This window comes from Schistocerca cancellata, chromosome 9 (genome assembly GCF_023864275.1).
Source record: "Schistocerca cancellata isolate TAMUIC-IGC-003103 chromosome 9, iqSchCanc2.1, whole genome shotgun sequence".
NCBI classification, from domain to species: Eukaryota; Metazoa; Arthropoda; class Insecta; order Orthoptera; family Acrididae; genus Schistocerca; species Schistocerca cancellata.
In genome coordinates this window covers 260,496,662-260,514,600 of record NC_064634.1, presented here as the reverse complement: position 1 = coordinate 260,514,600, position 17,939 = coordinate 260,496,662, and the positions used below count along the sequence as shown (strand labels likewise).

The window sequence follows — 17,939 nt, the reverse complement described above, 5'->3', positions numbered from 1 at the left end:
CGGCAGAACACACTCATCAAAGTGTGCAGAGAGAATGAATTACAGTGGCAAGATGTTTGTGGAGAGATTACCAACAGAACTCAGTAAATCGCAGGATGAATGAAATTTGGAGAATTGGAATGAACTGTGAATGCAATCTTTTATTTATGTATTAACTGCTGTTGATACGTATGACCTGTATCCTAGAAGATATTGCAGTCTGTGTTTCAAATTTGCTCTAGCGCATCACTACCAAAGGGTTGGAGGGAGACAGTGATTACAGCTTGGCTGAGAACTAGATGAGTACGGGGAGGGAAGTAGTGAGCGGGCAGCAAATTATGTCACGCTGGCGACCATGGGAATCTATACCGTGTGCTTTGGCTTTTTAGGAACATCTACCTCATTTAAACTTCAATTTGCCTGAATCCATTTGTAGTCAGAATTCTGAATTGACTTTAAAATTGGACATATACTCAACAATAGTATTCATTTCTGCAGGATATGGTAAAAGTCTAGATAGGGCTTGTGGTATATTTATGTTTTGTGCTGCAATGTTGTCGATATTCACTATGATCTATGGCAGGAACAAAAGGGGTTGTGTGAGCCGCTGGTTCTATGCAGAAAATCAGAGAGTAACGAGTAGACAACATGTTTGGAAGCAAAAATCTGTGTAACATTCTTACATCAATATAGAATCTGATATGTATTTGGATAAAATCAGCTGTGTTTCCTGGTCCCATGGTGACCACAACCACAAAATTGCAACATATTTGGAATTACTACCCATATGTTTGTGTCAACAAAGATATAAATTTCACAGCTGTGTTATTAGGATGATAATGATTAAAAATAATGATGCCACAGATGAAAGGGTTAGTAAGTGAAAATGTAGAAAATGAAATGGTCCACAAATTAATACAAACTAATTCCTCTCATTTATTTTATTTCTCCTTGTATTATCAAAATGTTGACAATCAATAAATGCCATAAATTAAAAATAGGTATAATTTTTACTTTTTAGGCAGGTACTTTATGTCGGTAAAACAGTTTGTAATTCTGATTAAGTCAGAGTATGTTAAAATAAATTTTTCTTAAGAAGCCTCTTGAAGAAAATGGGGGTCATCTCATAGTCAGGGTCATCTTATCCTCCAGTAAATATGGTGTGTTACATTTACTGAAGGTAATTTACATATATTTGTTATGGCATAATCTGCTAGTAAACAGCAGTAACATTTTAATATGTTTGTTAACTTTAATATCAGAGATTCTCTGACTCACAGCATTCATGTTTGAGGATACAGATGGAGCTTATTCAAATAAGTTTCTGTCCAGATGATTATTCAAATAAATAAAAAATTCAAAAAGTTTTATTCACAAACAAACTATTGCTAATTCAAATAATTACTGTTTACATTCTTTAAGTAATGAATATTATAGACTAGCACTGCATTTTCTTTATAAAATTAATACTGTATCTGCAGTCATGATTCCTCAGCTGTTAATTGTAGCTATTACTTGCCAGCAAGTGATACTGTTGAGGTGGGGGGGGGGGGGTCTTGTGAAAGAAAAACTGAATCATAATTGGTTATATTAGTTTGTAGAATGATTTTTATACATAAGAGCATCTGTAAGACAATAAACTGCTGATGATTTATAAACGAGAGCATCTTTAACTATTACTATCTTTTGCAACTGAACTTTGATTATTACTTCTAACCAAACATGTTTCGTCTAACAACTTTAGGCATCTTCAGTGGTTCTTATGCCGCCTAAGTGTTATGTGGTTCTAGAAGTAGTTACATAGGAGCCATTGGGTACACATAAACATTAGAGATATAAAAAGGAGGTGGCATTTTCTAGTCTAATGTAATAATAACAAAAGAAAATTCAGTATGCAAATCTGGATTTTTTTTGGAAAGCAATCAGAAATCATCTATACAATAAAATGAAATTTAAAATTTAATCTTAATCCGCTATATACTATTATATTAATTTTTATATCTTATTTTATTTTCCATACTATTTTCTTAACTTTCCTCAAATACATGCATAAATATACAGTCATAGTATTTGACACAGGCTAACATAAGAATCATGACTGTCTGATTCATTTCTGTTAACTACTGTGATAGCATTGTGCCAAGTGGCCAGCAATTGATACTGTTGAGTTCAGTGTGAAAGCGAAATTGGATAGTAATTGCTTATGTTGGTTTGTAGAATGACTTTTACAAACGCGAGCATCTTTAATGCAAAAACTGCAGCAACAACTAGGAGACACCACATTTGTCTTTCTTTAGTTTCCTAAGCATAATGACAGGTATGAAACAGTACATTATAAGGCAGTTTATTTATTATCCTCTTGAATTGATTATTATAAATATTTACCAAAAAATGTTGTTTTCTTTTAAGGACAAAAAAAAGGCTACTAAACAGCAGAATACTTTTAGCAGAAAGACATTGTATATCTGCCCAACAACGTGAAGTTTTGTTCACTACACTTCCATTCAAATCTGTGAGCATGAAATGTAGGAAACTTGTATAAAATGCAATACTTACTTTATTTAACATAATAAATAAGCCACTATGACTGCAGCTGAAAGAAAACCATGCAGAAATGATTGTACTTCTTCAAAGCAATAAAACTGTTTCTCAATAAAAAAAAATCAAAATGGTTCAAATGGCTCTGAGCACTATGGGACTTAACAACTGAGGTCATCAGTCCCCTAGAACTTAGAACTACTTAAACCTAGCTAACCTAAGGACATCACACACATCCATGCCCGAGGCAGGATTCGAACCTGCGACCGTAGCAGTCACACGGTTCCGGACTGAAGCGCCTAGAACCGCTTGGCCACCGCAGCCGGCTTTCTCAATACACAAGAAACCAATCGCTCAATTGCTGCTAAATCTGAGTCACAAATGGCAAGAATCTCAAACACATCCGCTTACTACATTACACAACTTTTTATGTAGTAACAGAAAGTCGAATGAAGTGTAAGAATGTGCCCATTGTTAGACTCCATCAAAATTGCTACATGTCACGGACGCGCCTGTCATAATAATGACAACAACATAACGTAACTGGATAATAAAAAAAATCTACTCACCAAGTGCTCAGAACCCTGGGTCAGGGGTAACTTAACAGATGGAATGAGAAGGAACCTTTCTTCTCATCCTCTCTATTAAGTTTCGCCTGATCAAGGCTTCTGGCTGACTTTTCCAAACACTCCCCATTTCCTAAACTACACCAGTTGTTCTCCCTCATCCCACTTCCTTACCCTTCAGCCCTTTTGCCAGGAGGAGGAGCCACTGGCTCTAAATGCTTGCATGCCTAATACCATTTGTGTGCATGTTCTCCTGTTGTCAGTTGGTGAATAGATTTTTCTTGTCTATCCAATTACATTGGAAAAACTAGTAGAAGCCGACCTAGGGGAAGATCAGTTTGGATTCCGTAGAAATATTGGAACACATGAGGCAATACTGATCCTACGACTTATCTTAGAAGCTAGATTAAGGAAAGGCAAACCTACGTTTCTAGCATTTGTAGACTTAGAGAAAGTTTTTGACAATGTTGACTGGGATACTCTCTTTCAAATTCTGAAGGTGGCAGGGGTAAAATATAGAGAATGAAAGGCTATTTACAATTTGTACAGAAACCAGATGGCAGTTATAAGAGTTGAGGGGCATGAAAGGGAAGCAGTGGTTGGGACGGGAGTGAGACAGGGTTGTAGCCTATCCCCGATGTCATTCAATCTGTGTATTGAGCAAGCAGTAAAGGAAACAAAAGAAAAATTCAGAGTAGGAATTAAAATCCATAGAGAAGAAATAAAAACTTTGAGGTTTGCCGATGACACTGTAATTCTGTCAGAGACAGCAAAGGACTTCCAAGAGCAGTTGAACGGAATGGACAGTGTCTTGAAAGGAGCATAAACAAAAGCAAAACGAGTATAATGGAATGTAGTCGAATTAAGTCGGGTGATGCGGAGGGAATTAGATTAGGAAATGAGATGCTTAAAGTAGTAAATGAGTTTTGCTATTTGGGGAGCAAAATAACTTATGATGGTCGAAGTAGAAAGGATATAAAATGTAGACTGGCAATGGAAAGGACAGCGTTTCTGAAGAAGAGAAATTTGTTAACATCGAGTATAAATTTAAGTGTAAGGAAGTCGTTTCTGAAAGTATTTCTATGGAGTGTAGCCATGTATGGAAGTGAAGCATGAACGATAAATAGTTTGGACAAGAAGAGAATAGAAACTTTTGAAATGTGGTGCTACAGAAGAATGCTGAAGATTAGATGGGTAGATCACATAACTAATGAGGTGGCGTTGAATAGGATTGTGGAGAAGAGAAGTGTGTGGCACAACTTGACTAGGAGAAGGGATCGGTTGGTGGGACATGTTCTGAGGCATCAAGGGATCACCAATTTAGTATTGGAGGGCAGCGTGGAGGGTAAAAATCGTAGGGGGAGACCAAGAGATGAATACACCAAGCAGATTCAGAAGGATGTAGGTTGCAGTAGGTACTGGGAGATGAAGCAGCTTGCACAGGATAGAGTAGCATGGAGAGCTGCATCAAACCAGTCTCAGAACTGAAGACAACAACAACAACAACAACAACAACATAAGGATAACAACAGGATGGATGCTTCTCATGCATACATCATGTGTGTTCATATTCTTTTGTTTTCACCAGAGTAAGCTGCAATTTTATACGTATTCAAAAGTATTTCTTCATGAATAAATTGTAGCTTATGTCACTGAATAAGGGAGATTCGGCTATTTTTACTTCTAGTTTGGCAACATTATGTCTTTTGATAATTTACTAATGCTTGGAATGCAAAAATGTAACAACTGTTTCTTAAATCACGTAGAAAAGGGATGAAAAACAGATACTGTCCTTATCAGGTGTGTGACAGACTGCTTTCTCACTGCTTGGAATGTAAGTGTTGCTCCAGCTATCACACAGTAACAACTTTTGCAACAGATAGTGTCGTGAACAGTGTTGTGACTGATTGTACTAGACTGTGGTATTTAAAATTATTATTCCATTTATTTCAAGTTTAGCTTTCCTCTTGGATTAATAAGATAGTATTTGTAAACCAACATGAGTAGAACTCCATTTGTAAGACGTAGTTTTTATTGCAGGTACGTGTATTTGACATAAATTTACATTCACATCATTACATTTCTATTCATGGAGGTAATACAACATATTCTATTTCACACAGAACCACAAAGTCACTTGGACAATGGACTGAAAGGCTGAAACTAGCTGTGAAACACGAAAGTTTAACACTTTCAATGTTATGAAAAGGACAGACTGCTAGTTATCATGTACAGGAGACACTGTGTCGCAGACAGGCACAAAAAACGACTGCTATACATTTTAGCTTCCAGCTAAAAGTCAATCTTCTGAAGTAGAAACCACACACACACATTCTCAAATGCACAACTCACACACACATGATCACTGTCTCTGGCCGCTGTCCTTTCTGGACTTACCTTTGTTTGAAGATTCATGTTTTCAGTCGTATAACTCAGTAGAGAGAGAAAAATGCATAAGAAGGGAAAATCTATGCCTAAGTTTAAATTTGTTTATGATAAACACAGAATAAACTTAATTCTGATTTATTTGTTTGAATTTCCAAGATTAAGAGTGGTGGGGGGGGGGGGGGAGTGGGGAACAGTTCTATTATCACTGAGCTAAAGTACAGATATATCCTCCTGTTACCTGTTCAAGGGGAGGGGCTCCATCCAGCTGTAAAAGAAATTAGGGGATGCCACACACCATTTAATAATAATTTAAGAGAGAAGTCAGGAACAGAGCTGCATAGAAGACAAAAGGTCTTCCTGGTAGGTAGCAGTCACGGGAGGAATGTAAGCCATCACTTGCAGGAAAAACTAGGATCATTGTGCCAGGTCACCAGTGTTCTAAAATCTAATTACAGCCTCGGCCATGTAACAGAGGATACTGAAGCACTGACAAAGGATCTGAGTCAAGAGGACTAGGTAATGATGACTGGAGGAGCAGGCAACAGCTTGGCCAAGAATAGACAATACTGTATCAAGAGTGTCCCGGAGAAGTTACGTGTAGAAACATCATGCACAAGTGTGGGCTTTGTTGAGGTTCCGCAGCGACATGGTCCACGATAAACCTTAGGCAAACAAAGCCACCCGATGCCGATGAGTTAATTGGGAACTACTCGAGTTACTGCTAACTTCAAGTGGAGCTACATTGGTGCTGTGCCAGTTTTTGCTTTTGGGAGATGAGGATACACAATATATGCCCTACATCCTAACAGGAGTGGGAAAGATAAATCATCTGAGCTGATAGCTGAAACTATAGCACAAGGGACGCGAGAGAGGCAAAGGAGTAAACTGGGGCATGCCACCATCAATGGTAAAATTCTTGTGTTGACAGATGGGAAAGGTACGAATTTTTTAGATTAAATACCTCATTCAGACAGACGGCCTTGAAAGGTTTCTCCACTGAGAAACTTTCAAATATTCTTACAAAAAATTGAGTCATTATTATACCTCCTACAAAACAAAACACAGGGTAGTCTTGCAGATCACAATATTAATTTTCTGAATGACTCAGATAAAAAGAATGATTTGGAAATACTATTCATCACTTACAACATGTATTGTGCGGTTAATTTTCCCATCAGAGTAACACAGGAAAGCAATACATTAATAGATAACATTTTTGCTGGCAAACACTTAATAAGTGATACAAATTATAGTAAATATATCTAAAAACAAAGATGCTGTAACTTACCAAATGAAAGCGTTGGTACGTTGATAGAGACAATAACAATAAATTATAGTAAATAATTACAGGAAATGAATTGCCTCTCTGACCATGATGCACAACCAGCCAATCTCAACACCTTAACTGATTGCTGTAAAGTGCTATGATGGAAAGCAGAATAATTAATGAACATATGACAGAATGTTTCAAGGTAGCCTTACAGGAAGAGAACAGGTGAAATAAATTCCATGGATGATGTGGTGGACATTGGGTCACACGTTCCTGCAGCCACCAACAATGACCCTGTTTTAGAATCCTAAGACACATTGGGCTCAAACATAATGAGTTATCTCCTAAGAGTGACCTCCTCCAGGTCAACCAGCATGGATGAAAGATAACTTGCATTCTACAGATCAGAGCGTGCAATATCAGGATCCCTTAATCAGGCAGGTAGGTTAGAAAATTTAAAAAGGGAAATGGATAAGTTAAAGTTAGATATAGAGGAAATTAGTGAAGTTCGGTGGCAGGAGGAACAAGATTTCTGGTCAGGTGAATACAGGGTTATAAATACAAAATCAAATTGCGGTAATGCAGGAGTAGGTTTAATAATGAATAAAAAAATAGGAGTGAGGGTAAGCTACTACAAACAGCATAGTGAATGCATTATTGTGGCCAAGATAGACACGAAGCCCATGCCTACTACAGTAGTACAAGTTTATATGCCAACTAGCTCTGCTGACGATGAAGAAATTGATGAAAAGTATGATGAGTTAAAAGAAATTATTCAGGTAGTGAAGGGAGACAAAAATTTAATAGGCATGGGTGAATGGAATTCGAGAGTAGGAAATGGGATAGAAGGAAACATAGAAGTTGAATATGGATTGGGGGTAAGAAATGAAAGAGGAAGCCATCTGGTAGAATTTTGCACAGGCCATAACTTAACCATAGCTAAACTTGGTTCAAGAATCATGAAAGAAGGTTGTATACATGGAAGAGGCCTGGAGATACTGGAAGGTTTCAGACATATTATATAACGGTAAGACACAGATTTAGGAACCAGGTTTTAAATTGTAAGACATTTCCAGGGGTAGATGTGGACTGTGCCCACGATCTATTGGTTATGAACTGTAGATTGAAATTGAAGAAACTGCAAAAAGGTGAGAATTTAAGGAAATGAGACCTGGATAAACTGACAGAACCAGAGGTTGTACAGAGTTTCAGGGAGAGCATTAGGGAACGATTGACAGGAGTGGGGGAAAGAAATACATCAGAAGAAAAATGGGTAGCTTTGAGGCATGTTATAGTGAAGGCAGCAGAGGATCAAGTAGGTAAAAAGACAAGGGCTAGTAGAAATCCTTAGGTAATAGAAGATATATTCAATTTAATTGATGGAAGGAGAAAATATAAAAATGCAATAAATGACACAGGCAAAAAGGAATACAAACGTCTCAAAAATGAGATTGACAGGAAGTGCAAAACGGCTAAGCAGGGATGGCTAGAGGACAAATGTAAGGATGCAAAGGCATATATCACTAGGGGTAAGATAGATACTGCCAACAGGAAAATTAAAGAGACCTTTGGAGAAAAGAGAACCAATTGCATGAATATCAAGAGCTCAGATGGAAACCCAGTTGTAAGCAAAGAAGGGAAAGCAGGATGGTGGAAGGAGTGTACAGAGGGTCTATACAAGGGTGATGTACTTGAGGACAATACTATGGAAATGGAAGAGGATGTAGATGAAGATGAAATGGGAGATATGATACTGCTTGAAGAGTTTGACAGAGCACTGAAAGACCTAAGTCGAAACAAGGCCCCGGGAGTAGATGACATTCCATTAGAACTACTGACAGCCTTGGGAGAGCCAGCCCTGACAAAACACTATCATCTGCTGAGCAAGACATATGAGACAGATGAAATACCCCCAGACTTCAAGAAGAATATTATAATTCCAGGTGTTGACAGATGTGAAAATTACCAAACTATCAGTTTAATAAGTCACGGCTGCAAAATACTAACGTGGATTCTTTACAGACAATTGGAAAAATTGGTAGAAGCCGACCTTGGGGAAGGTCAGTTTGGATTTCGTAGAAATGTTGGAACACGTGAGGCAATACTGACACTATGTCCCATCTTAGAGTATAGATTAAGGAAAGGCAAACCTACGTTTCCAGCATTTGTAGACTTAGAGAAAGCTTTTGAAAATGTTGACTGGAATACTCTCTTTCAAATTCTGAAAATGGCAGGGGTAAAATACAGGGAGCGAAAGGCTATTTACAATTTGTACAGAAACCAGATGGCAGTTATAAGAGTTGAGGGGCATGAAAGGGAAGCAGTGGTTGGGAAGGGAGTGAGACAGGGTTGTAGCCTATCCCCGATGTCATTCAATCTGTGTATTGAGCAAGCAGTAAAGGAAACAAAAGAAAAATTCAGAGTAGGAATTAAAATCCATAGAGAAGAAATAAAAACTTTGAGGTTTGCCGATGACACTGTAATTCTGTCAGAGACAGAAAAGGACTTCCAAGAGCAGTTGAACGGAATGGACAGTGTCTTGAAAGGAGCATAAACAAAAGCAAAACGAGTATAATGGAATGTAGTCGAATTAAGTCGGGTGATGCGGAGGGAATTAGATTAGGAAATGAGACGCTTAAAGTAGTAAATGAGTTTTGCTATTTAGGGAGCAAAATAACTTATGATGGTCGAAGTAGAAAGGATATAAAATGTAGACTGGCAATGGAAAGGACAGCGTTTCTGAAGAAGAGAAATTTGTTAACATCGAGTATAAATTTAAGTGTCAGGAAGTCGTTTCTGAAAGTATTTCTATGGAGTGTAGCCATGTATGGAAGTGAAGCATGAACGATAAATAGTTTGGACAAGAAGAGAATAGAAGCTTTCGAACTGTGGTGCTACAGAAGAATGCTGAAGATTAGATGGGTAGATCACATAATTAATGAGGAGGCATTGTATAGAATTGGGGAGAAGATCAGTTGGTAGCAAGGGTGCAGCATGTTATTCTGGGTGGCAAGTCATAGAGGGACATAATAATTGATGGGTTCACCATTTTAATTATTGCAGTGAACTGAACTTAAGGCTCTGTAATGTACTACTTCTACTCACATTCCAATTAAGCCTAATATACAACTACAGTTTCTTGATTATTTTACGTTTCAGCCTTGTAAACAACTGAATCAGTTGACTAATACTAACAACCTGTAAGACTGTACAAAATTTTAGGCATCTAGGACAGGATAGAGATAGATCTAGCAGCTTAATTCCAATGTCTGAATAAATTTCAGATTAAAATATGAGCAGCCTTTAATTTAATTTACCTTCTGTTGGAATTTTTAATCTATGTTCTCCTTTCTCATCATTATTATCAGCAGAGCTGCTGCTTACTGTGCCAAGGGGTGGCATCTCTTTTTCAAATAGGTCACCATCATCATCTTCAACAGGTGTTGTTGGAACTCCTTGCAGTGGAGAACCAAAGGCCTGGTTCATAACTAGTTGTATCTGCCATAGAGAAGAATACAAAGATAGCAGTATAAATTTATTTATGTTAGTTACTAACATGGTGTTCAATATAGTTTATTCACAATGTCCTAAATGAATTCTCAGGGAGGTGTGCAGATCAGAGGAAGCAAGCTCAGCTCACCAACTCCCAGCACATGGGCAGCTGAGGGAAAAGGGGGGCGGCATTGCAGGGAGAATAAGCTGTTTTCGTCAGGCACTGATGGCACTACACACGTTCTTACTGGTTTGGCACAGCATGTTACAAGAACAAAATTGTAATGGCTGCAGTACACAAGGGTACTGTATTATTAGATCACCAATGATGGCAAAGGCAGGACACAAAACATTAGTGAGCCGAAGTCGACCCACTTCAACAGCCTTCTGTGCTGGTCCAGAAATAGGGATCCCAGTTCAGGACATTGTGAACAAACAGCATTTCAACATCAAATTCTGAGATGAATTGTTCTTTAACAAATTTAAAAAAGAATGCTGTACAGTAAATTCCTGAACCTTCAACGAACTGAACTCCCACATACAAATCAGCTTCAAACACCTAACTGCTTTGCATGTAACTGAAAAAATGTTTTGGAAAGGCCTTAAATTACGCTTAAAGGTTCTTGGAAATCACTAAGTGCTCTCATTATCAAACACTGGATGAACATAGTCTGGTTAATTTATACTACATTTTAAGCACAAGCCAGTTTTTCAAGCAGCTCAATGATCATGATATCATACCTCCTGAACTATGTGTCAGACAATGAAACATTCAGTGATATATGTGGATACTGTCTGCACACTGTGCTGTGAATAGTCTGACACAACAATACAGTGTCTAATAAATTTTTCACATAATTAGTTCTGTAATCGTAATGAAGTTCTGATTTAATTTCTGTCATATGTACATTTTATTATTTTATTATTGTTGTCATATAGTTAAATGTCAAAAAATTAATTCAAATGAACTAATTAATTAGGATGTAGTAAAAATACTGGCCTAGTTAGGAATGTTGACAAAGTATTACTTCAGAATAATATATTTCACGTTTTTTGTATGAATTCCAAACTCTGCCCATATTTGCAAATTATGTAATACTGTAATGTAAAATCACTTATTCTTAGCTAAATGAAACATTATGAACTTTCCAGAAGTAATTTACTATAATAGGAAACAAGTGTTTATGAACATTTCCATTTCTAATATCAGTAAGAGTTAGCCATTACAGTGAGTAACGCAAAGCTATTTGTTAAGTGAACAGTTTTTCAAACAATTAACATTTACATGCATGTGTTCAGTACAAATTGGTTTTCTGATGAAGTCATGATATTACTGTGTTTTTAGATCTGAGCTTGAGTCAGTGCTTTTGTTTCCGTTCTTGCCTGAAAACAATTCAGTGATTAGCTTGTAATTACAGCCTATACACAATTAATACTCACTACAGCAATTTTTGCTCACACAGTGAACTGGTGACTGTTCTTACGTAATTTGAAATCTAAAATTATATCAAATTCAGTTTACTTACTCCAAATTTCAAAATTACTTAATTTTACTTTTTATGTCAAAATTTATTTCAACCATTATTGTGCAATGTGCAAAAGTAGTGACTCTTATCTGCACATTCATTATTCTTTGGAATACTTGCCTTTCCCATACAACAGCGAGCAGGTATCATTTAAAAATACTAACCGGAAGTGAAGGTCCATTATAAGTTGGCAGTAAAGAAATTGTAAATTAAAACCTTATGTCTGATGCTGAGATTTTACTATATGAACAGCAAAAATTTAATAAGTGATAAACATTTTTCCTTTCATTGTGTGTGTGTGTGTGTGTGTGTGTGTGTGTGTGTGTGTGTGTGTGTGTGTGGTGGTGTTGTAGTGGTGGTGGCAGTGGTGGTGATCGGTCAGTGAGTAAAAGTTTTGTAAAGGTTTGAAATTACTTGTTAAGTTTGTTGGAAGAAATCACTAAGTGAACTCATTCTCAAATACTGAGTGAGTAAAGCCCAGGTATTAGGGTGCTGTCATTTATGCTGCATCAAGACAAACACACAGTTATTAACTGTAATTTGCATGTTATTGTGTTAAACTTTTAGTGTAAGAAAATAGCTCTTAGAGATGAGCAATTTTGACAGCATTTTAAATTTTTAAATTTAATCAATAACTATGCTAAATATTTAAAACCAAATTCTTGCTTCCCCCTGAATGCCATTGTATAGGCACACAGGTTACACAGAGTTAAGTTCTTAGGCCAATAACAGAAGGTAACGGGACTTCACCAGATCCGTAGAAAGCAAAAGCAATACAGTGCTACACAGCACCATGAACTAAATGATGATTGAGGCATTTTCTTAAAGGAGGATCCATAGGTCTATGTGCCTTTTTCTGGGAAATTGTTTAAAATTGATCAGTGGGTTATGCAGAATATTCAACTGAAGTTTTGTTTTATCATCTCAATGTTAGAGGTCAGGGCACTGTTTCCTCGATGTGTGAGTGCGCAGCACTACTCACTCAATTTAATGTAACAAGTGCTTGTATGCAGGTCAGCTTACTTGGAGCATCTGCAGTTAATGTTGTGTTTACATTAAGAAGAAATCTGTTGAGGCTGTGCAACAGTAAACAGTAGTAATGGGTAGGAAACGACAACAGCCTTATATATTTATAGTATTACACACACACACACACACACACACACACACACACACACACACACACAGTGGGCAGTGACGGTGGCCACCTCATGTACTACGTCAACACAGCTCATTGTAAGAATACACTGCAGCAGTAGCAAGCTCTGGACGATTTGTTCGTTTCACTAGAAGAGATACCCTCCAGAATGGGTGTTCTGCCCCAGTAGCAGTATAATCTTCATACACAGTCAATTCGTTGCTGTGCAATCGCTTCTTACTAACCATACAACTTTCTATGACTCAAAATATGATAAGATCATGGCCTATATTGCTTGAGATCTCGACTCATTTCAAAATCTTGCCAACATACAATGATGATTGTTAATGTGAACTGTTGTTTATTCATCGAGATGAGATTGTGAACCATAATTACTGATCCTTGCAAACTACAGCATCATTTATGGAATAAATTCTAGGTATTGCAACTGATAGCTTTAATTCCAAAGCTATTAATCCCAAGTCAAAGCAACAAGCTAGAGAAGATTTTGAGCTCCTACTCAGGATACGTTGGTTAGAGCCCTTTACACCAAATCATGTTGTCCTAAATCCACTGTGTAACTTTTTTAATTAGCTTTGTTAAAATGAAGCATACATAATTACTATAGACAAAATTGATGTCATTACCACATTTAAATGAAATAGCTTAAAATAACTTGGGAAGAATCCAGAAATGCTGGGTTAATTCCTGTATAACAAATTACCAAAGAGAACAATAAGCAGAGAAAAGATGGAATCATTTAGAAATCAAATAAATAGTTACTTAATAACAGTCTCTCTACATAATACAATATTTTGGAACAAGTTCTTAGAGGAAGGACATCTTCCCAACAAGTGCATCTACACTGATAAAGTATGTAGGCAATGTGTTTATTGTTCAAGTTGAATAAAATCCACTGCATTTGTAATTTCAAAGTTCCTGTGTTTGGATAAAGGCATTTACACTACCAGGACTTAAGAATACTAATCTCCTCCTCAACAGCTACTGTAATAATTAATGGCAACTAAGTAGAATACTATACATCAGAAGGGTCATTAAAACTGTAAACCATCAGCAGAACATACCTTAATTGCATACAACAAAACTGTACAAGTCACATAGAAAAATTAACAATTTTTTTATCCAGTATTATGAGTGAGCCTGGGTGGGTGAGGCATGAAAAATGTTGGGTCAAGCAGAAGAATTGAGGTAAACAGGACCTGACCAAAAAGTGTGACTGTATCCGTAAATATGCACTCAGAGACGGAAAAATAATAACCTGACGATCTACAGTGTACAGCCAGAGATGTGGCATAGACTTGAGAAAGCCACAACATCAGGGCATAAGTATCATTACAAACAACCACAATGCCAATTGCTGAACTGCAAAAGGTAACTTACAATAAAAGCGCTCAGGTAGCAGCATGTCTAGTACATACAGTATGACCTACAAAACTAACTGCTGCCACGGAGTACAAGGGGATGCACCAGTACACACACACAAAACCATAGAGTTGCCACAGCAAGAAACAGTGCCAACGGGAGGTGAGGAAAACCAAGCAAATTCAGTTGCTAACATCCACACCTCATCCCCACAGTATCTCACACAGCAATCTGATACAGATAATGCTAAATCTACATTACTAAAAGAAAGGCACACACCTAAGATAAGACACGTGAAGCACAATACAATAAATGCAATTGTCAGGAAATAATAATTACACACTGGTACAGGATATATTACACAGAAAACAACAATCCCATAAATGAATAACTATGAGGCTGAAGATAATGTGCTCTACCACAATAGGATGGATACGTACAAAACCAAAAATTGAGCACAGCTTGCTTAATCATGGCGTATGAAATCAAACTAATGGTGAAGTCAGTGCAACTAGTAGACACCGTATGAAGCATGCCTTAAAGAAATGCCTAAAGACTTACATATCAGGTATGTGGCCTGTAGCTGAAAAGTGTCATGATGATTTCTCCACTGGCAAAAGTTTCTGGATTAGTCCCACATTTGGATCTCAGGGAGGAGACTGCCAAGGGGGAGGTGACCATGAGAAAAATGATGGAATAACCAACAACTGAATAACTTTTTACAGGTTACACAGCATGGAATGTCACAATTCTGAAAGTAGTAGGAAAGCCAGAAAATCTGAAAACGAAAATGCATACACTCAATCCAGATGTTGTAGGGATCAGTGGAGTGAAACAGAAAGAAGATAAGGATTTCTGGTCAGACGAATATATGTTTGTATCAATAGCAGCAGAAAATGATATAACAGGAGTACAACTTTTTATGAATAGGTAAGGAGGTGACAGAATTAATTACTGTGAACAGTACTGTGATAGGTTTCTCGTCATCAGATTCGACAGCAAACCAATGCCAACAGCAACAGTCCAGGTATACTGCAAATGTAGCAAGCAGCAGATGAAGAGATAAAGTGTATGAGGATATCAAATGGGTAATTCAGTATGTAAAGGTACATGAAAATCTAATAATCATGCGAGATTGGAATATGGTTGTAGGGCATGGAATAGAAGAAAGGGTTATGGAATAATATGGGCTTGGCAGTAGGAATGAGAGAGGAGAAAGACTAATTGAGTCCTACAATAAATTTCAGATGGTAATAGCAAATACTCTTGTTCAAGAAACACAAGAGAAGGAGGTGTGGATGAAAAAAAAACTCAGAGACAAGGGTAAGTTCCAGCTGGATTACATAATGGTTGGACACAGATTCTGAAATCAGATATTAGGTTGTAAGGCTGACCCAGGTGCAGATATAGACTCAAGCAAAAATTTAATAATGATGAAGAGTAAATTGAAGTTCAAGAGAATCTTCCAAAAGAATCAGTGTAGAAGGAAATGGGTTACTGAAGTACTGTGGAATTATGAGAAGCATTTGAAGTTTGCTAAAGATGTAAGTGCAATAAGTAACACCAATGTAGAAAGTTCAGTCAAAGAGTAGTGGAAATCTCAAAGAGATGCTAGACAGTAGACATAGGTAGAAGGAAAGTAACTATGAAGAAACCTTGTGTAAGAGATACATATTTCAACTGAAGATGAAAGAAGGAAGTACAAAACTGTTTGGGAAAAAATACAGGAATACACAAATATAAATCCCTTAGAAATGAAATAAGTAGGAAGTGCAGGGCAGCCAAGGTCAAATGGCTGCAGGAAAGATCAGAAGAAATTGAAAAAGATATGATCATTTGGAGGACTGACTCACATGGTAATGTTCCAATCTGACTTGTTGAAACCAACACTGAAATTTTTTATGCAGGAGGAATACAACGAAAGAAATGCTAAGACACATCACAGCATTTTATAAAAATTGTTGAAGTTACTCATTTTTGTCACACAATGCTAAGCTTATCACAGCAGTTTGTACAGCCCTTCCTGGCTAGCACACAATTGGCTGTGACAAGAGAGCAGAGCGTTGTATAGTGGAAATATCTGGAGTGACACCTGTGAAATTGAAGCACCTGAACCATAAAAAAATGTCTTGTATCATTAATGTTTCAAATAATGAGCAGTTAATATAGACAGCTAAATTATTTCATATGTTATTCTTACAAAGGTGACTTGCAGAGGAAAATAAAATCAAGACAGTGTTTGGTATTACATTACACAACACTTCCATCAATCATTACTTTCATGTATTGAAATGAAATATTTCTTACGCTATTCCTGCAGCACAATTCTTATGACAATTTTTAATATCATATATTTCAGTGACAACGTGTACTTTGTTTATTCCTCATAGTCGTCACAATGAAGGAAGAGTGTCATTTGATTGTTGAAAATAAACATTTTTCTTACACCATGCACACCTGACAAACGAAAATATAATGTTTTCAGGCACCTCAGAATAATTACTGGTTTTATTTAGACAGATATGTAATGATACTGGCCGTAACCCTGATTATTATACTGCATGCCGGGAACATTTAAAGAAACTCGTAAAACATGCCAATGCACAGTGATTTTGCACAAATGACTGCAATTTAAGAATAATGTTCTCCTGATAAACCTCAAATGGTAAGGAGCTACAGGATATTATACTGTCTGGCAATGTTCTCCTGATAAATCTCAAATGGCAAAGAGCTGTAGGATATTACACTGTCTGACAATTTCCTTTAAAATATTTTTCACAGTCGAAAAAATTCTTTATGGAGAGTCACTTTGGTTGTTCTTGGTTGAATCTGAATTATATTAACAGTCCTTTCATTGTCCTCCTTAAAAGACGGAGGTTTCGTTACAGACCAAGAGTCAAACAAAAATAATGAATTAATTTCTGAAACTGGCTGCAAACCATTTCAAATGAAATGTTAAAAAATTATTCTTTCCTTGTTTTTGAGATTTTGATAGGCTGATTATAAGATTTTTCCTACTAAACAATTATCTTTTTATTTTTGGTCTTAATATGTTTCAAGGTCCCTGAAGGCAGATACAAAGCTGCAGAAACAGTATTCCCCTCACACTTATCACTGTCATTGTTGTACATGAATGTTTCATAGCATTAACAGATTGCACGCAGACCTGATTTCAGAAATAACCTCAAAAAAAGTAGGCCTCTTGAAAAAGTGTATGAGGTGAGAAAGGATTGTGTAAACCAACACTGCAGATAACCACCAATAAAATGTTGGTTCTACTACATTTGTTATTGTTAGTAATCACCCACTGTGTTATATCCTTGTTTTACAGGTACTGTGTGATTTTTCTTTCGCGAAATATATGATTATATAGCAAGCAGCTCTACGTGGTTAATATCTCAATAAAACTCCTCTGAATAAACTGTTGCTCATCTTATTTGTGTAAGCTTAGGGTTTTCTGTTGGTTATTTGTTGGTTGTTTGCTCGCAGTTCTTTCACAAAACCTGACTGATCGGCATTAGACACAACAGATATGGGGACAACAGCAAACTTCATCTTCACATCAGCTATGAATTAATGGTATCTCCTCGACACTTTTACTTGAAGTAACCTTTGTTGTTTTGGGACTCCCCATACTATTATGATTCTTTTTAATCTGC

At 36.8% G+C, this 17,939-nt stretch overlaps 1 protein-coding gene across 3 annotated transcripts in view; it reads right to left on the bottom strand.

Annotated features, from left to right (window-relative positions):
* LOC126100336 (uncharacterized) overlaps positions 1-17,939 on the bottom strand; it is a 152,349-nt gene that overhangs the window by 100,709 nt on the left and 33,701 nt on the right. For all 3 annotated transcript variants that reach the window (XM_049910947.1, XM_049910948.1, XM_049910949.1), the window contains exon 3: positions 10,059-10,239. In XM_049910947.1, coding sequence (XP_049766904.1) covers positions 10,059-10,239 — 181 coding nt within the window. The remainder of the gene's footprint in view (positions 1-10,058; positions 10,240-17,939) is intronic.